General features: G+C 39.3%; 1 protein-coding gene across 2 annotated transcripts in view; it reads left to right on the top strand.

Annotated features, from left to right (window-relative positions):
- Nucleotides 1-27,150, top strand: part of LOC126238586 (UBX domain-containing protein 11-like) — a 197,813-nt gene that overhangs the window by 13,476 nt on the left and 157,187 nt on the right. Inside the window, exon 1 of one of the 2 annotated variants that reach the window (XM_049947800.1) lies at nt 10,739-10,843. The exons of the other annotated variant lie outside the window; for it this stretch is intronic. Coding sequence (XP_049803757.1) covers nt 10,827-10,843 — 17 coding nt within the window. The 5' untranslated portion in view covers nt 10,739-10,826. Of the gene's footprint in view, nt 1-10,738; nt 10,844-27,150 lie in introns of those variants that run through there. 2 annotated transcript variants of the gene reach the window in all.

Below are 27,150 nucleotides of genomic sequence, written 5' to 3'. Positions count from 1 at the left end.
ATCAAATTTTGGCTATACTTTATTGCCTTGTATCTACTGAAGGAGTAACTTTCTGAAGCTAATACTTTAGTTATCTGCAGCTTGCCAGCATGTCATAAAGCACTGCAAGTGGCACCCAGATTGCTTAAATAATAACTGAGTTATCGAAATTCAAAGTGTGCTAAAAAATTTAATCAGTCAATTTTGGCTCACTTTCAAAAGGTCATATCTCAAAAGGGATCACTCCAGTTTGATTTTTCTCGGCACCATTGAAAAGAGCTCACATTGTTTGATCAGAAAAAGTTGTTTTTATTTTGGGGACTTTGCATTTAAGAACAAATAAACTTATATTTCCATTACATTACATTTCTCGACATTGCGACTTAAATGAATAAATGATCAACTTTGATTTACCATTACTCAGGATCTAAGAGACGTGTCGGACTGAAACTTTGTGATCCTGTTCAACTTTTTGGGTACAACATCTTAGATGTAAAACGAAAGGTCAAACTATGGTAAATTCATCATAGTATGCTATCCAAGTGGCCCATAAATCTTGTTGTACCATATAAACTTATATTTATATTACATTAAAAAATACATGTACCAGTCATACTCTTTATTGTTCCCAAGCCAAATATTTCAATTCTTATTAATTCATTTGCTGAAATTGGTTACTAATAGCAATTACAGTTAAATTTAACAAGCTGTGATGTTGGCCCATTCTTGTTGCTGATGGAGCTGGAATGACAGAAATAATGTGTTGGTTTGGAATCCAACAAGCATCCTGCCTAGCTGGCCAATAGAACGAATGTGCAGGTCCATTGGGGTGCATGAAACTGACCAAAACATCGTTTTCTTCTTCTGAAACTTCAGACACATCACCAGTCCACCATTTTCCATCATACGTACAGGCAATGTATTGGCCCAGGTGTAAGGCTGTAATATTTCTGAATGAAACTGTTGCTTGATTTTGGTCATCATTTGCCACAAAAAATTTGTATAATTGGGTACTCTTCTAATACAAACTTGCTTTTCATTTAATGGCACAAAATGGTGATTATCTCTTGTTCCTGATACTGTGCAGCCATTTTTGAACCTTGGTTCCTTCTCAGTTTTTAATGTTTCAGTTTCTTCTTTTGAAACAAAAATGAATTGGATTCCTCAGATATTCTTTGTACAGTATTTAAACAAATCAGTTGGTGTCAAAATCCGGTCCTCAGTTGGTGTTTGAAGGCTTACTCTTGGTGCCAGGCACTTTACAGTTCCTCCAATTCCATCACATGGAGATTTTCCATGGCTTGTAGAAAAAAAGTTCCATTCAGCTGAGATTCCATAGTCATTTTGATGGTGGCAGAGATTCAGAAAATTTTTGAAGTTTTTGTACTGCACTGCTGACCTATCACTGAAGTAGTAAATGTGTGTCACTTTTCCATGGAGACACTTTAGATCTTCTATTAATTTCAATGTAAAAGCATGTGCAGCAATTGCACCTCATGTTTCATACTGTCACTTATTATACAGTAGCTGATGCTGCTGATGTCCCAAGTTATTTCTGAAGTACACAACAAATGGGTGTAAAGTTGCTTGGCTGTTATTCCAGTGAAAACATTGAGCTGCATCCTGGTCAATGAAGGAGTAATTTTCAGCAAAGTCCATTAATATGATCAGTTTAGTTGGCTTACAGTTTTCTTTTATGCATTTTAGGTGCTTGCTCTGGTGCTTTGCAACATAATCATGAGTGGAAAGTTTGTCAGTTTTTGAAATCAAATCTTCAATCAAATCCTCGGTGGTCATCTGCTTGGTTTCTAATGTATCTCTATCAGCGTGCACCCACTGTTTGAACTCAATGGTATCATCTGAATCACTGTCTTCAAAACGACTTTCTTAAAAACTGTTCCAGTAGTTCTTTTCCCGGACAGATTTCATAACAATGAAAATCACACACTGCTTTAGCAATCCGACTCTTATAATCTTCTTTAATTGGAGTGCTTGCAAGCATCCGTTTCACATTTTGGTGTAAAGTGCAAACACAGACTGAATGGGTTCCTGCAGCACCCACAGTGATGTACTATTTTGGCTTCAATTCGTAGAATTTGGAAAATCCAATGTCAAGCCCATGCTGAAGTCGATATGCAGCAAACATTTCTTTCAAATTATTCAGAAGAAGGTATTTTTTCATCAAAACATTCTTTCCTTCTATTCTAATTGATACACAGTCTTTTTTACCTGGACAAATTCGGCTAAATTCTTCATTCTGAAAATATGTTTCCACTCTTTCTTTTATGGCATCTGGAATCTTCTTGCCACACTAGTTCTTTGACAGAGCTAATACACAATTTTCTTCCTGTAACTTCCTAGCTGCTTTTACCATCCTCTCTGAAACACCAATTTCTTGCATTGTCTCTTTTATAGTCCGGCTTTGTGGTACTAATCTCAGTATTTGCAATTTTTCAGGCTGCCTTAACAATTGCAATTTCTCTTTCAATTCTTTAATCAGCTGCTTATAATCTTTACAATCAGGACATCTCTTGCTTGTACTAGGTCTTTGAATGTCTTTTGGGGCGAATCCTCCAGCAGCAGCAATGTTATTCACAATTGCCTCTTGAGCTTCACTTATTTTTCGTTTTGCATAACCTTTCACATCCCTTTTTGATACTCTGAAATTTTAGAGGGGAGACCCCAAAAGCAGTTAGACTTGAATCGATTGGTACTTCTGGATATGCTTCATCTTCTGACTGGTTTGAAGTTGACTGTGATTTTTCTGCTTTGTTTGCTAAAAATTGTTTTCTGTAAGTTGGAAAGATCTTCTGACCAGGTTTCACTTTGCTCTTAGTCACGGCCTGAAATAATTTTGCTGTTTCCACATTGACAATCAGGCAACCCTTTTTAACAGAATGGTTCTTTGCGCCAGAAGGATTACAACAAGATCTCTGTAGAAAGTCATATTTGCCCACAAGTATTGCTATGTGATGAAAGCATATTTGTGCATTTTCAGTAAGACATATCTCACTTATTTGGTTTATTAATTCCTGTTGCTCTACTGAAAATTCTTTGATTGGAATGAAGCCTTGCTGATGCGTGTACATTTTCAGATGACATGCAGAATTATCTGCAAGACCAATGACACATGGTACTGCAACCTCATTGATATCCATTACGCTACAATTAAATTTATGCTTCCAATTGCCGTTTGTTTCAATATTAGTTAAAGCAGAAGTGGTGCATATTTCCAACTGAAAACTATTAAACAATCATAAATAATGGGAACTTCCTTGAGAATGCAACAGAAACAAATTAAATAACCTGATAAACATTTCTAAAGAGACACCCCATATCTTGAAATAATTTTTACTTACCAAAAAAATATGTTTATCCAGTAATGACAACACACTTTACATCATTTAAAAAGGCACACACAACATCTGAACACTCTTCACTACACAACAGTGTGCTTCAGACTGATTGTTGAAGCATGTTACCAAACTCCATTGTTGACACTAAACTTGTCTGTCTCCAAAATAAAAACAACTTTTTCTGATCTGACAAGGTGAGTTCAGTTATTATTTGAGCAATGTGGGTGCCACTTGCAGAGCTTTATTGCATGCTGACAGGTTGCAGATAACTAAAGTATCAGTTTCAGAAAATTATTCTTTCAGTAGATACAAGGCAATAAAATAAAGTTAAAATTTGGTACGACAAGATTTATGTGCCACTTTGATAGCACACTATGATGAATATACCATAGTATGACCTTTTGTTTTACAGCTACAATATTGTACCCAAAAAGTTGAATAGGATCACAAAGTTTCAGCATAACAGGTCTCTTAGATCCTGAAAATGGTAAATCAAAGTTGATCATTTATTCATGTAAGTCGCAATGTTGAGAAATGTAATGTAATGAAAATATAAGTTTGTTTGTTCTTAAATGCAAAGTCTCCAAAATAAAAACAACTTTTTCTGATTAAACAAGGTGAGCTCTTTTCAGTGGTGCTGAGAAAAATCAAATTTGAGTGATTCGTTTTGAGATATGACCTTTTGAATGTGAGCCAAAATTGACTAATTAAAATTTTTAGCACACTTTGAACTTTGATAACTCAGTTATTATTTGAGCAATCTGTGTGCCACTTGCAGAGCTTTATCACATGCTGGCAGGCTGCAGATAACTCAAGTATTAGCTTCAGAAAGTTACTCTTTCAGTAGATACAAGGCAACAAAATATAGCCAAAATTTGGTATGACAAGATTTATGAGCAACTTTGATAGCACACTATGATGAATTTACCATAGTTTGACTTTTTGTACTACAACTAAGCTATTGTACCCAAAAAGTTGAACAGGATCACAAAGTTTCAGCATGACAGGTTTGATCATTTATTCATTTCAGTCGCAATGTCAAAAAACGATCCTTTACGAAAAGGTGGCTATTGGCCTCACCATACTACTCATGAAGCTGTAATTTGGCAGTGCTTCATGTAAGGTCTATATGTATATCCTGTAAAAATTGCATCGAAATTGGAGGTGGTCAAGTGGGGACCCTTAGGCCACTTGAAATGGAATGACTCATTACTCTTGAGATGGCTAACCACACTTGAGTACATTACTTTCTTGGTGCTTTTTGAAAATTCTGTAAGCAAGGATACTGGCTGGTAGTTAATGACATCTGTGATGTCCCCTTTTTTGTAGAGAGGCTTGACAATGACATATTTTAAACTGTCCGGGGGGAAAATCCCTTGAGTTAGTCAACCAGTGCTTGACCCAATGGTGTGAAGACACCAAGTTAACTACATACAGGCTTAGCTCAGGCACGAGTCTGGAACTATCAGTAGCAAAAGTCTGTAGGTAGATGCTGGCTGCTTCATCTCTGACTACAAGTGGTCTTCTTCTCTTGGTTACTGGCTGGTGCTGGCTGCGTGACTGGGCATAATGTTCACAACTGAACATAGTGAGACTCAGGGTCTAAATTAGGTGGTATATATGTGGGCTGGGCTGGCTACTGTTTCCCCAGCTCTCCAGTGGCAGCATTCTTGGCCTGTAAGTCACAACAGACGAGTGGCCAGGCATAATCATTGGGCAACTATGACTTCATTCACTTTGGTTTTCCTGTCTGGGCATCTCCTTCAGAAGCCGCATTGGTGCTCTAAAGTGTCACAGTTTTGTTTTTCAGTGACACTGGCTGGCGTCTTCTGCATTACAGTGCAATGAATAAGTGTCCTTGTCTACTGAAAGCATAATGTGCCATGTCATGTAGTTACTGCACTGGTGGACACTGCTCTCTTTATGATGTTTTTCTGTTGAAATGACACAGGAGCAGTTTGTCACATTGGGCTAGGCTGCGTGAAATGATGTAGGAGCAGTTTGTCACACTGGGCTAGGCTGTGGTGCAACACTCCTCTCCCCTTCAAGAACTCCAGTCTCCAGATTGTGACCTGTTTACACCTCTGGGGAAATCTTAACACATGTTACATAAAAATACATATTCTCCAATTGTGTTTATTCTAATTTAGTGTAAACCAAATAGTTCGTTGGCTACTAACTAAACTGGCGAGCAAAACTTAAGGGTAAAAGTTACGTTTATATTATGTGTCACTGCCAAGTAACACGGCTCAATAAAACTTTGGCCGCAGATAGGAAGAACTGCTTCTGTATAGTACAGAAGGTAGCTGAAACAAATACTCAGTGAAGTGGATAGAATCATTCTTCTGTTCAAAGACACCGAAGTCACCACAATTTATAATGGTCCCCTGGACATTAAAAAAGGTGGGGAATCATTCTTAACAAGGTGTATAATCACCATGGATGGCAGTACATGCTCTGCAACATGCTCCAGTGCTGGGCTCTAGGTTACTAAGGAGTTCTTGTGGTTGGGCATTCCAGGCCTACACCAATGCAGTTGACAACTACTAAATGGTCATTGGTACATGTGGACTTGGTGAAATAGTTTCTGAAATGCATTCCACACACATCTGAAAAGGGTTGAATCCGGGTAACTGGCAGGCCAGTCCATTCACCTAATACCCTCTTATTCCAAGAGCTCCTCTACCTGTGCAGTTCAGTGTGGTGAGGTATTGTCATCCACAAACATTAACGTAGGACCAAGTGCACCACTGAAAAGACAGACATGGGGAAAGAGTAAAGTGACACAATAATGCTGACTGGTGAGTGTACTGTGTCCAGAGATTTGGAGGTCAGTATATGAAACCTGGTAGTCAGGGGAAGGCAGGATTCAGAATGAGATTTTCACTCTGTAGCAGAGTGTGTGCTGATATGAAACTTCCTGGTAGATTAAAACTGTGTGCAAGACCGAGACTCGAACTCGGGACCGTTGCCTTTCGCGGGCAAGTACTCTACCAACTGAGCCACCCAAGCACGACTCACGCCCCGTCCTCACAGCTTTACTTCTGCCAGTAACTCATCTCCTACCTTCCAAACTTTACAGAAGCTCTCGTGCGAACCTTGCAGAACTAGCACTGCTGAAAGAAAGGATATTGCAGAGCCATGGCTTAGCCACAGCCTAGGGGATGTTTCCAGAATGAGATTTTCACTCTGCAGCAGAGTGTGCGCTGATATGAAACTTCCTGTCAGATTAAAACTGTGTGCCGGACTGAGACTCGAACTTGGGACCTTTGCCCTTTTGAAGGCAGGATTCGATTACGATCATGGACAGGGCTGTGATCAGTTACTATTGGTTGCCTTTTACAGTTACTCACAATTTAATTTAAACCAGTAATTCCAGACTCAACAATAAATAAAAACACCACACATTATTAATGAATGAATAAACAACTGTGTAATTAATAGTGTTTTCAGTGAGTTACAATTTAGCAAATCACCATTAAATACAGACACAGCAGATAATGTTTTAAAAGGAAGCCGCTGTGATCTGCGCAGAAGGCTTTACATGCCAGGAATGTTTAAAACTCGCTGCCACTTACAAATTACAGGTATTGAAATACTAAAGGCAAGTCACCACAAAAACAGCAGAAGACATTAGACACTAGGAATACCAGTAAAGGCTTACTGCGTAAATACAAATACCAAATTAGGATTTTAAGGCAAGTGACCACAATCATGGCTGAAGGCCTTACACGCCAAGAATGGCAATAAATTAAGAATTTTTTAAGAATTCACTGCTATTTACAACTTACAGGTATTAAAATATTAAAGGTAGGACACCACAAACACAGCAGAAGGCATCAGATGCCAGGAATGGCTGTAAATAAGGTTTTAAGGCTTACTGCTAAAATACAAATACCAAATTAGAATTTTAAGGCAAATGACCACAATCACAGCTGAAGGCCTTACACACCAGGAATGGCAATAATACATATAAAAAAATTTAGAAACCTGCTGTAAAACAACAAATACAATAGCAAAGGTTAATTAAAAAAACAAGCAACTGATCACCAAACGGGTGAAATAAGATGATAGTAAACTTTGTAACACAACCCTTAACATCCACTGAACACTACACTGCTAGATTTATTCCAGAAGGTGGCCAGAACTATTAACTAGACGTATATAACCTTTAATGTAGGCATTACAAGGTATTGTAATAAATAATACAATAATAAAACACAAGGACCAGTACATAAGTTCCTTAAAGGGTACCGAGGCAAATTATACCCACAGAAGGCATGGATTGAAGGAGCGTTACACTGAACTACTGGCCATCAGACCTCCTTTTAGAACAAGGGCCACAGACGGTGCTCCAGGAATCGACCTTTGAGGAGGTCTGGCAAAAAACACTTTCGCGAGCAATGAGATAGGCATCAAGAGTTGCATTCACTTCACAAGATGGTAACTCAGACTAGTGGCAGTCTAATGAAACTAATGATGATCTTGCTGAGGCTACCTGATGTCCAATAAACGAAATGCAAAATTGTAAAAATACGCCAAAGCTGGAACCGGCTGTCTGGACTGTGCCCACAGAATATTGTGCTTAGAGAACCCAGAACGAGAAAGGAGTCACTACCACCAGAGTAGAAGAATTGCCAACCAACCTATAATCAAGAAAACTGTCAAAACTACATGCCTCACCGGACAGCAGCGGCAAGGCGAGGAAACGTACACTGCTGTTACATACACCAACCCCCAGGGCAGGTAACTGTGGCATTAGCGGCCACAAGGCAGGAAAAATACCACTGGTTGAACTTAACAAATAGTAACAAACTGAACGCAATAAATATTAATTAGAAGTCCAGGAAAGCTAATCAGATCTGTCTTCCCCAAGCACTCCACTCGCTGCTCTTCGCCTTGGCAACACTACCAGCAGCAACACGAACCCAAGTCACTGGAGAATTGCAAGATCTCACAATGGTGGATGTTTCTCTACTTGAATCCAAATCCACTCAACTTAAAACTTGCAGGATCCAGTTTACGACGAGGTCGTGCACCCTCGTGACAACAGGCCTTCGATCCAGCAGTCCATGCGTGGCTCAAAATGGCTCTGAGCACTATGGGACTTAACATCTATGGTCATCAGTCCCCATGCATGGCCCCAGCGATCCAAGCATGTTCTCGCACTGCGCAGACTTGGCTCCTCTTGAGTCCCCAACCAAACTGGCCCACTCACATGACCCGGAAAAAAAACGACATCGCCCCCAAAGATAGGGCAACAATTACTACATATCGGTAACCGCCGCTGCTCCCACTAGCGGACAGGCAATGCTTGCGTAACTGAGTGGTGCCAGTCAATACAAGAAGAAGACAAACAACCGCAACCATGCCAACTAAACAATACCATCTGGCCTCCAAAATAAGGCGGAAACTTACAAACAGCACCAACACGAGCTGCAGCACGGCTCAGTACACTTATGCAACATTACGCCTCCCCTTACCATAGCATCTGGATTGCCATAACAGTAATATTCAACAATGCTCCAGGGTGCGTAACACATTGCCAATTCTTGCCATATGAAGGTACATAATATGCCCAGGCACACTGCTCAAACATGATCATTTTGGCAGTCCCGGTGTTGCAGTTTGGGGAGGCATAATGTTGCGTGGGCATGTTGAACATTGTACAATCAGTGGCGAATGTTATTGTGACACTGTACCCCTTCCCCATGTGCATGTTTTCAGGAGTGCATATGGTCCTGACTTCATGTTTATGGGTGACAATACCTGACCGCACTGAACAGTACAGGTAAAACAGTTCTTGGAATGAGAGGAAATTCGGTGACTGGACTGGCCTGTCCATTCCTCTGACTCTAACCACTTTTGAGCACATGTGGAGTGCATTAGAGACACATTGCAGCACATCCACATGTACCATCGACCATTTATTAGTTGTCAACCACTCTGGTGGAGGCATGGGAACGCCCTACCACAGAAACTCCTTATTAACCTTGTGGCCACCATGGGAGCGCATTGCAGAGCTTGTATTGCCTTCCACTCCTTATTAAGAACAATTTCCCACGTTTCATAATGTCCATGGGACCTTGTCTTTGAATAAAAGTATAATTTCTGTTCGTCTCAATGTGTATGTTTTTTTATGTCATGGCCTGTAGTTTTTACGAGTATTCTGAAATTTAATTTCTCAAAAACTGTAATAGATATTCCAAAACTTTAACTAAATAATAAGTATTTTGTGCCCTCTGTGTGGAAAGAAAAATTAAAAACTGTGGAATACTTGGTGGAGTGAATATTGATTTTTATCGTACATGCTTATTTACGTGTAATTTTTATTTTAGGTACACTGTAGATTTATGCTATTCAAAATAAAAGGTCAGAACAAATTTTATTCTTTTAATTATTAACTTGTTATAACAGTAAACCAGGAAAATTTTCTAATTTGTGGTTTTATGTACTTTTTTAAACATGGTTTTTAGAAGTCAATTTTCTCTCTAAATAATTGAAGAACATATGACATGCTCCATCTCAAAATATTTAATACATTGTTGACTAATGTGGTTCACTGTGTAGGGAAGTATTCACAATTTTGTTCTTGTAGCTTTAATATTGGATGAGATAATGATAGCAAATTATGCAAAAACGTTGAGTACGGGAAATTGAAACTAAAGATTTGCAAGTGATTTTCTTGTCCAAGATAACATGTCAAAACATTATAGCTCCATGATCTTGTTGATTCTGACTGTCCTTTTCATCTTCTGTAGTTTTCTTTCTTTTCTTTGTTGTTCTGTCCTCTTTTGTCATGCTTTCAGCAACTTTTTCAGCTTCAGCGACAAGTTGCATTTCCAACTGTAGCAGCGCACTTTTCATGGTGTCCCCAGTTTTGATGCCTAGTCTGCTCATGGTTTTTAATTGGCTTGTTACTCCATCATTAAAATGTATTATGGTATCCATCACACCAATCTGAAAAGCTGACATGCCGATGAAAACAGTTTGTGACAAGTGTTCCCAAATCAAACATTTGAAGCTTTCACTCGTGTTCTGTGTTTCTTCATGTGAACATTTTTCCACGAGTTTAGTATCTGAAAGATTTTTATATACTGGCTTCAGTTCTACCATAACTGTTTCTGGCATCTGTGTGCATGTGTATGTTTTTATCCATTTGCTTCATACCTACGAGGGCTGTTCCAAAAGTAAGGTGACTTTTCAAATTGCGTGGACAACATACATTCGATTATCAATCTCTTTCTTTGTTATGTTGGTACACATGTCCCGCAGAACTATATGGGCAAAACATAGTTTACCACAAAACTTTATTATATACTCTGTATCTGTTACATAATTAATAATATATAATAACTATTCTCAAGCAATAAATATAAGCCTTGTCACTTATTTGCAGAACCAGAGTGCATAAGGTATTTTTCGTGCAGCCTGTACACGAGCTTCCAGTCTCTTTCCTGCCTTCTTGCCCACTATCATCTATCGTGCTAGATGTGCCATCACTTATGGTAAGCCATCCAGAGCATCTATAAAAGGTCTAATGCACTCCACATGAACAGTTGTTGACTGCGCTGGCATTTGTAACTTAATGTTGACTGGTGACATCATTTCTACAACTCTGTATTGCCCTTGCTATCATGTAATAAATTTTTTCATTTTGTCCTTCGGTATATAAAGGCTAATTAACATTGTCCATTCGCCGACACTATAATCTGTCAACTTTACAGTATATAGTCCCATTTCCTCTTGCCACTCGAGACTATTACTATTTGCTTTTACACTAGCTTTTATACTCTTTCAACATTTTTGCAAAATTCTACTTTGGTTCCCCTGTAGTGCCTGCACTATTCTTCGGCACTTCAGAGCAAAATCGCAGTGCTGCCTAATTGTTGCAAGAGGGCCATGAAAGACAGCAAGTACAGAGCTCATCAAAATACTGTTCCATCAGATGCAGCAGTACTGATGGCCTGTTTCCAAGTTGCAGGCTGGGGGCCAGTGCCTCCAGTACTAATGACACAGCAGAAAGCCAAGGCAACTGCAGTAACAGCAGGTCAGTTGCTGCACCTTCAGACTGCCGCCTTATTTTGGTGTAAGTGGTTGGAAGCAGTGTCTTGGCAAAACAAGTATGCACTGGACCTATATAAATACCCATCTCCACCAATGACCCTACCACTGGTTCTAAGTCCACTCCTGTGGACTTGGCATCTTCCTGTTGATGAACCATTTTTAGGCTCACTTAAGCTGAACCCAGCCATCTGCCCTGGAGGGCAGTTGTTGATGATTGGAACATCCTTCTTACTCGTCTTTGTGTAGACCACAGCTCTATGACTCATGGCTTTTTGCACTGGTGAGTGGACCCTCCAATGTGTGGTGCCTGTGGTGTACAGATTACTATGTGCCACATTTTACTATACTATGTTGGCAGGGGTAAAATACAAGGAGCGAAAGGCTATTTACAATTTGTACAGAAACCAGATAGCAGTTATAAGAGTCGAGGGGCATGAAAGGGAAGCAGTGGTTGGGAAAGGAGTGAGACAGGGTTGTAGCCTCTCCCCGATGTTATTCAATCTGTATATTGAGCAAGCAGTAAAGGAAACAAAAGAAAAATTCGGAGTAGGTATTAAAATTCATGGAGAAGAAGTAAAAACTTTGAGGTTCGCCGATGACATTGTAATTCTGTCAGAGACAGCAAAGGACTTGGAAGAGCAGTTGAACGGAATGGACAGTGTCTTGAAAGGAGGATATAAGATGAACATCAACAAAAGCAAAACAAGGATAATGGAATGTGGTCGAATTAAGTCGGGTGATGCTGAGGGAATTAGATTAGGAAATGAGACACTTAAAGTAGTAAAGGAGTTTTGCTATTTAGGGAGTAAAATAACCGATGATGGTCGAAGTAGAGAGGATATAAAATGTAGACTGGCAATGGCAAGGAAAGCGTTTCTCAAGAAGAGAAATTTATTAACATCGAGTATAGATTTAGGTGTCAGGAAGTCGTTTCTGAAAGTGTTTGTATGGAGTGTAGCCATGTATGGAAGTGAGACATGGACGATAACTAGTTTGGACAAGAAGAGAATAGAAGCTTTTGAAATGTGGTGCTACAGAAGAATGCTGAAGATAAGGTGGGTAGATCACGTAACTAATGAGGAGGTATTGAATAGGATTGGGGAGAAGAGAAGTTTGTGGCACAACTTGACTAGAAGAAGGGATCGGTTGGTAGGACATGTTTTGAGGCATCAAGGGATCACAAATTTAGCATTGGAGGGCAGCGTGGAGGGTAAAAATCGTAGAGGGAGACCAAGAGATGAATACACTAAGCAGATTCAGAAGGATGTAGGTTGCAGTAGGTACTGGGAGATGAAGAAGCTTGCACAGGATAGAGTAGCATGGAGAGCTGCATCAAACCAGTCTCAGGACTGAAGACCACAACAACAACATGTTTTATTTTCAGACCAGAGTGCAGCAGCGGATCCAGCAGAGCTGCCCTCTATCATAAGTGACATTAAAACGAATGTGGTTAGAGTTTTGAGGTTTTGTAATATGTCCACTTGATTCCTAAAAGTTTAGAGAGATGTTCTTGAAGTATTAACAGGATTACTGGCTCACATGTATTTTTTATAAGTGGTCAATCAGTCACATGCCTTGTGCTGTTATTTTAGCTCCTCTGTCGTTTTCTCTATGTTTCAATCCCAGGTTTAGCACCTTTCCCCATTGTCTTAAATGTGTGAGATAGAATGATTGCGTGTGTCAATGCAAGTGTTGTGGGAGTGCGTGAGTGTCATTTTGTATGTTTACTTTTCATAGTGTGACACATTTAATATTTGTAAGGGTGCTGACAACCTCTTTGTAAGGGTGCCGACAGCCTTGCCATCGGGTGCTCGTAATTTGCACGCACACACACACACACACACACACACACACACACACACACACACACACCTGCAGGTAAGCTAGCATGTACACTACCACTCACAGGGGTGGACACAACTGCTGGAGGCTCCCTTTACAAGAATCCTCCTACAAGAATCATGGAGGCAATGTGTATCTGCCTGCATGCCATGCCCAGAGTTGTGCCAAGACAGTGCACTTGCTGCCACAGATGTAACACATCAGTATTCTGCGTTCTGGCCCAGCCACCAGCAGGCTACTAGTGGTCTGTTGCATCAGCACCACCATGCTTGTTGCTGTCAACACTCATTAAGGGGGGTGCTGCTACTACAGAAAGACATTACAAGTGCTGTAGTGTATTTATTACTAAAGTGTGTGACTACTGATGATGTTTTTTTATTCACTATTGGGCAACATCCTGCCAAAATACCACCTCAACTCAGCCCTGCAACTGTAGTGGCCTCCATCCCGGACATCTACACCTGTTTTTTTATTAGTTTTAACAACCTCAAAAGGTGATGGCATCTTTCTCCTGTACATCACCTCTTATCATTAGATCCCAATTCTGTCAGCAGTGTGTCCCTTCTGCCATTCCACAAGGCTTCTCCCAAGTGCTAGTATGACACCAATTTCTCTGCTTAATCCACCTGCATTACCATGTTTGCTCTCAGTTTCTGAATCACTTCAAAACCAAATTTGCTTAATTTAAATACTCACCAAGTCAACTTGCTCTTCGGATTTTTTTAACCCTAATAGCTGTTTTAATGCTGTGTGGTTAGTTAAGAAATCTCCTACCATAAAGGTAACACCTGAAGTATGTGACACTGTATATTAAACTCAACATTTCCTTTTGTGTGGCCAAGTAATTTTTTGTTTTTGTTTTATTTTCATCTTGATGCATATTCTACTGAGTGCTCTTTCCCATTCACTTCCTGGCTTAGAACACATACTGTTGCCTAGTTGTTTGTGTCACATGGCTGGGTGAATTCCTGTTCATAATCTGGAAATATTAATACACGGCTAGTTTTTAGTTCTCCTTTAAGTTCTCGACTGTCACTTGACATTCACCTGTCCACTGGAATTGTAAACCATTTTTTAATAAATGTATCAGTGGTCTGGCAATGTCAGCAAATCCCTTGACAGATTTTCTATAATAATTGGCTAATCAGTGCATTCAAAATAACAGCCAACCAATTGGAAAATACAGGTTCATTAAACCTTGGCCATGAGTTCGGTGGTTTGTCGTCTTCAGAAGATGTCGGACTATGTCAAATGAGGCCAATCATATAGGCCATGTTCAAAATCTTGAAACTGCCTAATCTTAAAAACAACTGTAGCTGTTTAGTTATCATTGGTGGCAGGAAATCATGCTCTGCACATATCAACCTCAGATTGGTCTTTACACAGTCTTGGCTAATCACATGGCCCAGCTACTTTACTTCTTGTAATGCAAAGTGGCACTTCTCAACACTCAACGTTAAGCATGCTGAAGGCAACCACTTAAAAACTTCTTCTTCTTCTGGACATTGTGTGTGTTCCTTCACATCCTTCAAGAACATGACAATGTCTGTGCACTGGTGTGGCTTCAAATCTCTCGGTAAGCCATCTAGCAATTGTTGCAATGGGGCAGGTGCATTCTTTAGACAAATGTCATCTGCTGGTTTTGGTAGTGCCACCAGGGAGTGCCAAATGTGGTCTTTGGCCAGTCCTTCGACACTACTTCCAACTGATGGTACCACTTCTTAGATCTATGTGGAAAAATATTTGCATTGGTACAAGTTATCTAGTGTTTCTGTAGTATTTGGTGTTGGATATGCATCCACAACCATTTTAGCATTTCAGTAATGGTAATCACAACAAAACCTTTGCTATTTTATTCCATCTGACGACTTTTCGGTACAATATTACTAGCGCTCTCCAGGACTTGCTTTCTTCAATAATGCCATCATTCAGTTGTTTGTGAAACTCCTCCACTATTAATTGCAAATGGTGATGTATTCTGTACAGATATCTATTTACAGGAGATATATCCCCAGAATGGATTATGTACTGTGTTATAGTTGTTGCCAGCAACAGCCCACTAGTTCTGAATAAATTTGCGAACTTTATCAATAGCTTCTCCATGGATATCCTGCCCTTTCAGATGCTGAATTTTTCACGTAATGAAGATATATTGACAGCTTACAGCAGAGATCGAGACTTGACCTGTCCAAATTGTTCTCACGTATAACATCCTAACTGGCAGCTAACAACCCTTTCCCCAAATTGCTTCATTGGTGCTGAAATTATCCACATTAATAGAAACTCTATGTTCTCCATCCGTGTATTACATGTATACTACACGCCTAAATATAAAGCAGTGCGATGTATCCTATTCGTTGTTGTCTATCAGTGACTCTACCACACAAAACATTATTCAGTTGATCGGTACCTATGCTCTGCACCCTTTGGCACTTCATTACATGAACTGAGTCTTGATGATTGTGTATATAGTTTACTTGATTCTACCCATGACAAGAGAACTGTATGTCAGTGTATAATTGGCAGCAGTCTCTCCCAATCAGAACAACATTCAAGAGTGAAATACCAGTTTTTGTATGATATCTGTTTGAAAACTCCACTGGTGAGATTGCACAGTACCCCTCACCTACATGGGGCAATTCTTCCATATTCTCTCAAAAATACTTTGCTCCAGTGCAAAAACTGAAATTTACTGGGATGCTGTCTGCTATGCAGCTGCTGAAACATAAATGCATTTTTCAATTCTTTGTGGCACATCACATGTTTTCGCCTCACCTACTAAGTGTAGTCCAGTCATCTGCAAGAGTATTTCATCTGTCCAGATGCCTAGCCTTGCAGTAGCTTCCAGGTCACCTATAAATGCCCACACATGCTTAGTTGTCTTGCCCGAGAAAGTGACAATTGGATTAGGAGCAGTTGAATCTAACAAAGGTGTGACTTAATTGGATGAAGCTTTTCCTATCTTTAGTCCAATTAACTCCTTAAAAATCCACATGTTGTTAGCTGACAACTTCTTTATTTGTTCTGTTAAACCTTGAAATGCCTCCTGTGAGGAAACAGCCTGTGTACCTGACTCTCACAGTGCAAAAACAAGCAATGGAGCAACCAGGAAGGAATAATGACAGTATTATAAAAAGGATAGATAGCTACTCACCATATAGCAGAGATACTGAGTTGCAGATAGGCACAACAGAAAGACTGCTACTAAACAAATAAGGTTTCAGCCAAAAGGCCTGCTTCGGAATGAGACAGGGGTCATGAGTGTGTTGCATTTGCGTGAATGTGTGTTTGAGTGAATGTGTATGTGTATGTTGCCTAATTTGGAAGAAGGTGTTTTGGCTGAAGGCTTACTTGTTAACAGTCTTTTTGTTGTGCCTCTCTGTGACTCACCATCTCTGCTACACGGTGAGTAACAATCTAGCCATTTCATGACATGGCAAAAACATTTACTCACCAAAGCATTACTAATTATTCACACAATAAGAAAACAAGCAGAACCTTACAGGCACTGTAAAATAGCTTCAAATTTTTCTCACACTTTGCTTCAAATCATCAACCATCTCGAATCTGAATAGGCGTTGACTGAGTGCAAGGTGAGTTGTGGGCCAACAAATTTCAATGCGTGCATTTCACTGTCTGCATGCTGTCATAGTCTTCTCAAGTATTACCTCTGGAAAGAGGCAATCCATTTTCCCAACCATGCCCATTCACAAGAATAGAGGAGAGCAACAAAGTAATAAGTGCACTCACCACATTGTGCTTGCGATGATGACTTTGTTGGCCATAGCAGCTGAAGTGTCATCTCCAAGGGTAGCAGCCATTTATGTCACAGACCACTGCTGTCACCAAAATCTTCTGACACAAAAAATGTTGGGGGTCCTGTATGTGGCATGTGGATTGGACTGTTGGTATATCAGGTTGAAGTGCTATTTTCCTGGCAGAGCATGGACTGCAGTGATGGTGCTCACTGAAGTTGAGCAGTGACCCATCAGAAAAAACATCCCTGGTTAAGAAACGCTTTTATACATAACTATTATATTGATGGAATTGAAGCTGGAGGGGTAGTCAGTGGTTACTTGTGATGTAATTGGCACGGTCATTTGAGTGTGCTCGTGTCAGCAGATGCTTGCCAGGGGAGTGCTGTATGGAAATGGTGACCAGTGTCATCATGCTGCAGTGAGCATAGCAGAAGAATGGTGACACAAAAGTGTGGTGCCTGCTAATGGTGGGCAATAGGAAACAGCCCTTGCTGTCAGCCTGCTTCCATAGCTATTGCATAAAGCCCCCGGGAGGGAGCAGGGTCAGACTCCAGCCTCTGGCACGGTTGATGACAGTGGCGTTTGCCCCCCTGGGTGATCTGCAGCAACAATGTTGTCTCACCCTGGGAGGTGGACAGCAACAGTACAGCTGGCTAGCTAGATGGCCCAGGCTCAAATCCACAGCTCACCATGGAGGTGCCAATCAAAAGAAGGTAGTCACCCAGCAGGTGACTCGACAGTGCGAAGGTGCCAGGTTGACTACATACGTGCTTGGCTCTGGCAGAGGCCTGCAACTACAGGCAGCAAAGAATGTCAGTGGCAGGTTGCTAGTCCATCTTGAACTACAAGCAGTCTTCATCTCGCAGTTACCAGCTGGCATCTACTGTATCCCTGCACATGCCATGCACAACTGAACACTACTAAAATTAATGGTCTAAATTAGATGGTATATAGCAAACTGTGACTTCATTTGCCTCGGTTTTCCTGTTTGGTCAGCACCTACAGAAGCCCCGTTTTTGCTGTAAGGTCTTACAACTTTGGCATTCAGAAACACTAGCTGGTGTCTTCCACATCAGCATACTGAATAAATGTTCTTGGATACTCAATGCATACTCTTGTGCCATGGAACATTGTTATTGAGCTGATGAGCGCTTCTTGCTTTACCGTGCCATTATGCTGAATCGACAAAGGAGCTTCTTTTGCACATCAGGCTAGGCTGTGGTGCAACAAATGGAATAAGGTGTATGCAGTGTGTACCTTGACTCCCCTCATTGTTCATTTTGTATATCAGTGACCTGGCAGAAAATATTAATAACAGGCCCAGACTTTTTGCTAGTGGTGAAGAAAGTATCTATAATGGAATAATGTCTGTAAAGATTGACAACTTGTTTTAAATGTACAGGAATGTAAAATTATGCACTTCAGAAAACAAAAAAAAACATAATAGCATATGACTTCAATATCAGTGATTTAAAATTAGAATCAGTTAGCTCATACAAATAGCTGGGTGTGACAGTTAATAAATAAATGAAATCAAATTATCACATAGCCTCAGTCATAGGTAAGGCAGGTGGTAGAGTTCAGTTCATTGGCAGGCTACTGGGAAAATGCAGTCAATCTACAAATGAGACTGTTTACAAATCACTGTGTGTATCTCCTTTTAGAATGTTGCTCAAGCATGAGGGATGCATATGAATTAGGACTGACAGTGGATACTGAGTGCATGCAGAGAAGGGTGGCACAAATGGTCGCAGGCTTGTTTGACTCTCAGGGGAGTGCCACAGAAATGTTGAACAATCTGAATTGGCAGACTCTTGGACATCAACACAAATTATCCCACAAAAAATTGCATACAAAATTTCATTTACGTACTGATATGTAATGCCCATTCTTTTCCCTCTAAGCTTGTGTCTTAGATTTGTAAGGGAAGTCATCTTTTAGTGCACATGAAATTGATGAAGTGGTTGATTTTTCTGTTATTGTTACTTAATGATTTTATGACTTATATTATTTTACAATTGTAGATCCTTCTTTCTTGATGTATGGTTGTTAGCTGTGAATTTTAAAACCGGCCTTTTTTCCTTACAGCCGACCATGAATGTGTGTTTTCATAATGGGATTTACAGAACATTATTAATGAATGAATGAATGACTATCCTCTTGATTTCTACTATTTCACAACTTATTATTTGCATAATTCAACCATTACATATTTCAATTCTGTTACTGATAATACTTGTGACTGCTAACATAATCTTATTTGAAGTAAATTGAGTGCTATAATTGTAGAGCATAGCAAATGAAGAAAAATGAAATCTCATTTTGTATGCATTTTGTCTAAAAACGAGCTCACATAAATGTCTGAATTCGGAGAGTACCTGCAATAATTTAATCAGATAACAATCATCTGTTACTAATTTAAATGTTTGTTGAATTTAGTTTTTTCACGTTATGTTTTGTTGGTTCTGCATCTGCATCTACATCCGTACTCTGCAAACCATTGTGAAGTGTAAGCCAGAGGGTACTTCTGATTGTATTATGTATTAGGACTTCTTCCCATTTCATTTGCATATGGAGTGTGGAAAGAATGACTATTTAAATGCCTCTGTGTATGATTATCTTCTGTGTAATATCATCTTCATATTACCTTTGGGAACCAAGCCTAGAGGACTCTAGTATATTCCTAGATTCCTTTCAAGATACTGATTCTTGAAACTTTAAACTTTAGCAGAATAGTTAGCATTTATCTTCAAGTTTCTGCCAAATGAAGTTTTTGACCACTGATGTGATGCTGGCTCATGTGTCAGACCAAACCTGTGCCCAGTCATGCTGCTCTTCTTGGTGTACTTCAATACCCCGTGTTAATTCTTTTGTTATAGTCCCTACATACTTGAGTTATATTCTGGGATGGGACACCAAGTGTAAGATGGTCTCATTTCCTCAGTATTGTATCAGTGAACAGAAGGCTGCCACCTGCTTTATGTACAAATGAGCTGATGTGGTCATTCAATTTCATGTGTATATTTACATAAATACTCCACAAGCCACTGTATGGTGCTTGGTAAAGTGTATCTTGCATCAGTACTAGTCATTTCCTTTTCTGTTCCATTTGCAGTACACCAAGGGGAAAACAACTGCGTATAAGCATCTGTACAAGCTGTAATTTCTCTACTCTTATCTTTGTGCTCCTTACATGAAATATACATTGGGAGCAGTAGAATCGTTCTGCAGTCGGCTTCAAATTCCGGTTTTCTAAATTTTCTGAGTAGTGTTTCGTGAAAAGAACACTGTCTTCCCTCTGCAGATTCCCATTTGAGTTCCCAAAGCATATCCATAATACTTGGTTGTTGTTTGAACCTACTAGTAACAAATCTAGCAGCTTGACTCTGAATTGCTTCAATGTTTTCGTTTAATCTGATGTGATGGGGGTGGTCAAATAACAGTATGTTTGTATGATCCTCCTGCATGAATGATTTCTCAACTGTGAAATTTCAAACTTAAGCTTTCGTTTGTTATCTTCTGATGCCACACCAGACTGATCAATGTGTGTCTAGAGAGAAGCCTTCAGCCCCTTAGCAATTTTACATAGGATCAGAATTTTGTCAGGTTCTTTACATGATCTAATGCTAAGGTATGATAGTGGTAGTTGTGTGCTTTGCACATTAATCTTTTTAAAGACACACAAATCTCTACCAACTTCTGTGTATTATTATTATTTGCACATTCTCTTTTGAATAAAGAGTGCAACAGTATTTGCTTCCTCAGCACTTTCTCATTTTGGTATTAAACCACAGTGGATCTTTTCCACCCTTGATCACTTATTCAGCACTTCCTTCTCCAGAGCGTGATTTACAACCCATTTAATCTTTGCCCATAATTCCTCTACGTTCATCATAATGGGACTAAATGATGTCCATTCATTGCCTTAAATGGGATGTTAACAATTGCTTATCTGCTCTTTCTATCAAAAATACTCTCCTGGCCTTCTTGATTGATTTGTTAACTTTAGCAACCATTATCACTATGATGACATCATGGATTGCTAGTTCCTGTCATATATTACGTTGATAAGGTCAGGCCTGTTTGTAGATACCCTCACAAATTATAATGCTCAGGTATTACTATGACTGATTCCTGTTCTGACTCACTGATATTGTAGTCATAGAATATTCCTTTTTTTGCATTTTGTGAAGTATACAATTTCAGATTACTGAAGATTTATAGCATGTTTCCAGTCTTTGCACCAGTTTGAAAACTTATCGAGTTTAACTGGATATTTGTGCAGCTTTGTGTAGATAGTAAAGGTTACGCCCTGTGTTCTGGCCACAGACAAGCCAGTCAGACTTGACTGATTATCGTGTTGTTCTCTGCCAATGACATTATAAGATGCTGTGAGGAGGGGTATGCACACTGCCTTTCTGGTCGTTTTCAGGTTTCTGGACCTTGGAATTGCTACTATTGGTTGAGTAGCTCCTCGGTTGGCCTCATGAGGCAGTGTGCACCTGTTGCCAGTCCTCCCACCAAGGAAAATCCCTGCCAGTACCAGGAATCGAACTTCCGTCCCCCGCATGGCAGTCGGCTATGCTGACCACTGAACTAAGGAGGCAGAGTTCATTTGGATAGTACTTCATTATATATACTGGTAATTGCATCAGCTGCATGAAGTTGGAGGTCATTGTTAATATTGTCTGCCAGGTCATTAATATATAACGTGAACAAGAAATGGTCACAACACACTTCCATAGTACATGCCTGGAGTTACTTCTAATTTATAGAAAATAATAATAATGTTTTGTTGAAAGTTTATGTTTTTGAAATTTATTCCTATTATGAAATCAACATTATTAGCATACATTGTTTGGAAACATAGCTCTCTCCTGATAGCCTTGAATTATACCAGGATGTAACAATTTATTAGCAAATACTCACCTCCGTTTCTCGGCAATCTCCAATGCTGCAGTAGCTACAAAATAAATTTCAGTTGTCTGCTCCACCAAAATATGCCACAACTCTTATTTCTTGGAAGTGTAGCTAATGATTTGGCAGTACCCAGAGAAATTTCAAGTAATTCTGGTTGACACAAACTTTCTCTTTCTGAATTACATATTCATTGCATAAAACTACAACAAAACTGGCTCATGAAATTCTGACAGAAAACTGAATCCCCAATGCCTGATTCACCACTGCTTATGTATAATTCTAACAATTATTGCTTACTACATCCACTGTTACAAAACATAAAATTTACGGATTACAGTAAAAAACTTCCTGGCGTATACCACCTGGTCTCATTCAGTTACACATTAATTTGGTCCTCTCACATTGCAGAGTAAAGTTTTACACAGCTTTAAGCTTTTAGTATTGAAATTCATAAAATATGTTTGATAACAGCACTTGCTTATGTCATGAATATAATTCGCTCGAAAATGTTCCTAACATTTGCATGTGTTTATTCCATGTTGTTGTTGTTGTTGTTGTTGTTGTAATTGTTGTGGTCTTCAGTCCAGAGACTGGTTTGATGCAGCTCTCCATGCTACTCTATCGCACATCCTTCTGAATCTGTTTAATATATTCATCTCTTGGTCTCCCTCTATGATTTTTACCCTCCACGCTGCCCTCCAATAATAAATTGGTGATCCCTTGATGCCTCAGAAAATGCCCTACCAACCGATCCCTTCTTCTAGTCAAGTTGTGCCACAAACTTCTCTTCTCCCCAATCGTATTCAATACCACCACATTAGTTATATGGTCTACCCATCTAATCTTCAGCATTCTTCTGTAACACCACATTTCGAAAGTTTCTATTCTCTTCTTGTCCAAACTAGTTATTGTCCATGTTTCACTTCCATACATGGCAACACTCCATACAAATACTTTCAGAAACGACTTCCTGACACTTAAATCTATACTTGATGTTAACAAATTTCTCTTCTGCAGAAACGCTTTCCTTGCCATTGCCAGTCTACATTTTATATCCTCTCTACTTCGACCATCATCAGTTATTTTGCTCCACAAGTAGCAAAACTCCTTTACTACTTTAAGTGTCTCATTTCCTAATCTAATTCCCTCAGCATCACCCGACTTAATTCTACTACATTCCATTATCCTCGTTTTGCTTTTGTTGATGTTCATCTTATATCCTCCTTTCAAGACACTGTCCATTCCATTCAACTGCTCTTCCAAGTCCTTTGCTGTCTCTGACAGAATTACAATGTCATCGGCAAACCTCAAAGTTTTTATTTCTTCTCCATGGATTTTAATACCTACTCCAAACTTTTCTTTTGTTTCCTTCACTGCTTGCTCAATATACAGATTGAATAACATCGGGGAGAGGCTACAACCCTGTCTCACTCCCTTCCCAACCACTGCTTCCCTTTCATGTCCCTCGACTCTTGTAACTGCCATCTGCTTTCTGTACAAATTGTAAATAGCCCTTCGCTTCCTGTATTTTATCCCTGCCACCTTCATAATTTGAAAGAGAGTATTCCAGTCAACATTGTCAAAAGCTTTCTCTAAGTCTACAAATGCTAGAAACATAGATTTGATTTTCCTTAATCTAGCTTCTAAGATAAGTCGTAGGGTCAGTATTGCCTCACGTGTTCCAATATTTCTACGAAATCCAAACTGATCTTCCCCGAGGTCCGCTTCTACCAGTTTTTCCATTCGTCTGTAAAGAATTCGCGTTAGTATTTTGCATCTGTGACTTATTAAACTGATAGTACGGTAATTTGCACATCTGTCAGCACCTGCTTTCTTTGGGTGTCAAACTCTTCACGCAGTATCATATCTCCCATTTCATCTTCATCTACCTCCTCTTTCATTTCCATAATATTGTCTTCAAGAACATTGCCCCAGTATAGACCCTCTATATACTCCTTCCACCTTTCTGCTTTCCCTTCGTTGCTTAGAACTGGGTTTCCATCTGAGCTCTTGATATTCATACAAGTTGTTCTCTTTTCTCCAAAGGTCTCTTTAATTTTCCTGTAAGCAGTATCTATCTTACCCCTCATGAGATAAGCCTCTACATCCTTACATTTGTCCTCTAGCCATCCTTGCTTAGGCGTTTTGCACTTCCTGTCAGTCTCATTTTTGAGATGTTTGTATTCCTTTTTGCTTGCTTCATTTACTGCATTTTTATATTTTCTCCTTTCATCAATTAAATTCAATATTTCCTCTGTTACCCAAGGATTTCTACTAACCCTTGTTTTTTTACCTACTTGATCCTCTGCTGCCTTTACTTCATCCCTCAAAGCTACCCATTCTTCTTCTACTGTATTTCTTTCCCCCATTCCTGTCAATTGTTCCCTTATGCTTTCCCTGAAACTCTGTACAACGTCTGGTTTAGTCAGTTTATCCAGGTCCCATCTCCTTAAATTCCCACCTTTATTCCATAAATACTAATAAAAAAACTGGTTTCAGTTCTTCTAAAAGGTATTCTGTAATTAGAAAATGAGAATTGTTTATGTTCAAGTATTGATTAGTAACAATCCAACCAGCACAGAAATATTTGTAAGCTTGCTAATATCAAATCAAATTAATAACAGAATGTGAATCAGTATAATAAATTGAGTTCTAATAGACCATATAAATGAAATACAATTGTTACGGAATGTATATAAGCCTGTAATTGTGGCAAAGTGACACCTGAGGTCAACACTTCGTGTTACTTATCCTAATGATCATGTATTGGTATGTTTCATCCTTACTGAATAGTTTCTGGAAGTCATAGTGTTCATAAAAGTTCAAGAATTTTTAGAACCATTAGGAAGTTCAGCCAAAATCTTATGGTTGACCAGCATTTGTAGAAGAAGAGCAAATTATGAACAATTAAGATGCTGAAAGACAGACAGTAAAAATTAACTACAGTGTTACTGAAGTAGTTGATGATTTCTTGTATATAAGGCAGCTGGGAATGAGAGTAAAAATTGCTAGTGTTAGAAATAAATAACTAGAGATAAAAAAACTTACATTGCGTTTAGAGAAATGAATGCCACATTCAAAAGCAGTTTCACAGTGTGTCTGAAGACATAAATAACTTCTAGAAAACATTTCACATACTTTCTCAGGGTGTATACGACCCGGGACAACCGTGAGATCATTTTTCATCCGGAAGAAAACCGGGAGAAACGCGGGATTTTTTTAGAATTCCAGGAAATTTTAATTGTTTTTGCTTTCAGTTAAATTTTTGTAATTTTGACTGGCAAGAACCGATACTCTAACAAAGGATATTACTGTATACCGCTATTTCAGAATAATACTGCAACAATAAAACATGAACGAGAGAAAAAACGAAAATAAAACTGATATTGCAAAGGAAATGCGCCATATACAGCAACAAAACACAGTGCGTCTGCCAACAGCAAAATGTGTCAAAGGCTTTCGGAAGACTATGCAATGTTCCGTAACAACAAATTGCCTCCGATGAGCGTGATGTCACAACGGTTTACATTAGATTCCTTTTAGCAGTTATGAGCAGGATCATGCACATGCGCAGTTGAGTAGTACCTTCTCCCGCTTCTGGTTACAGAAATGTGGCTGTTCGGCTGTGTAAGCAGTTGCAGTAAGCAGCAAGATGCTACCGGGAAAAATTCTACTGGAGCGCCCAAGCTGCCATATTCTTGCATGCGCAGCAGGCCCAGAACTAGGAGGGAGGTGGGGGGCAAATTCATACTATTGAGGGAAAAAACCTTGTTTCACAAAGCGACTAGCATCCAGCGCACATTAGTCTATCGATTATTCATATGACTTTGAAACGCATCCCTGTCGGATTTTGAACATTTTTGAACACATTCTAAGTTGATTTCTGAATGAATCGTAAGTTGATGTTTGAATGCGTGCATACTGTACATGATGCCTCTATCAGGGGAATCCTTGTCGCATGTAGAAACAAACTTTCCTACAGACAAAAGGGGCTATACGAGCTGAGCGGAGTAGTGGCGAACGGATGAATGCCAACCACTGTCTGATTGTGTGGTTGATTGGGTTTACGAATGATAAGCGTTGTTATAATTACTAGTGAAATCCATAGATTCAGACTACAGGCGTGGATATAAACGAATAACAGGTAAGAAAGATTACGTATTACCTCCTCGGTGTATCTAAGAAAATGAAATTTTGACAGAAATTTTTTGGCCAGATCGCTATACTAGTAAGGGCCAGTTGTACAGTCCTTGGCTAGCAGCCGCTTTAAATTCTATTCTGGAAGAAGTGCGGGAAACGCGTTGTACGAACATGTAACAACGCCTAACTGGAGAATAATCACGGGATAACTAAACCGGTGATTCTGGCAGAGTTAGTGAAGTTAACCTGCGAATAAGCTTTGACATTGGCAGGAATAGTTACAGAATTAGTGATAACAAGACTGTTTGTTAGAACGAGGAAGCAGAAGAAACGGGGACATCACATAAATTATGGAACAATATGACGATTCCAAGTTTGTATAAAAATTTCGTACTACTACTTTTCGATCTCATACTTGAGAAACTGGAGCGTGTGAATGAAGTGTGAAACTATTTCCTAACATAAGGCTTTTCGCTTGTAGTAGGCCTAATAGGAATTTGTTATTGGTACTTTGTGAATTATATTCTGTCGTTACAAAAAAGACCGTTTGTGCCAAAACATTCTCGTTTATTGGTGGGTATTACAATTTTTGCAGTATTAGAAAGGCCTATTTTGTTTTATCTAGCAGAGAGTGACAAAATAGACATAATCAGATCGGGAAACCACACCAGTCTTGGGTCTTATTCTCTCAAAAACTATTCAATGGCAACCGTTCAAAGGATGGTGTCGAGTGGAATACGAACAGACCTTTCAGTTGCTGAGATAAAAATGTTTTGACATAAATGGTCCATTTTATTGCTACAAGAATGTAATGAGGCCTTTGTTGCATTTGTTGTATGTCCGTGAGATTGGGACGAATTAAAACTGAAGATGCAAATTAAAATTAAATTCTGCCAACAAGTGAGATGCCCTGGGAATGCTAATTTTAGCGGCAAAGGTAGGAAGCTGCTTCACTGTATGCTTATATGGCTGCACTTTGCACTGTCTCTCTCACAGTAAATAATCTCTTTTCCATCCAATTAATATCCTGTATGGAAAGAGCATTTCTATAGGAAAGGCGAAAATTTGTGTAAAGTCAACATTAAAGT

This window comes from Schistocerca nitens, chromosome 1, assembly GCF_023898315.1.
Source record: "Schistocerca nitens isolate TAMUIC-IGC-003100 chromosome 1, iqSchNite1.1, whole genome shotgun sequence".
NCBI lineage: Eukaryota > Metazoa > Arthropoda > Insecta > Orthoptera > Acrididae > Schistocerca > Schistocerca nitens.
This window is presented reverse-complemented; position numbering and strand designations above follow the sequence as displayed.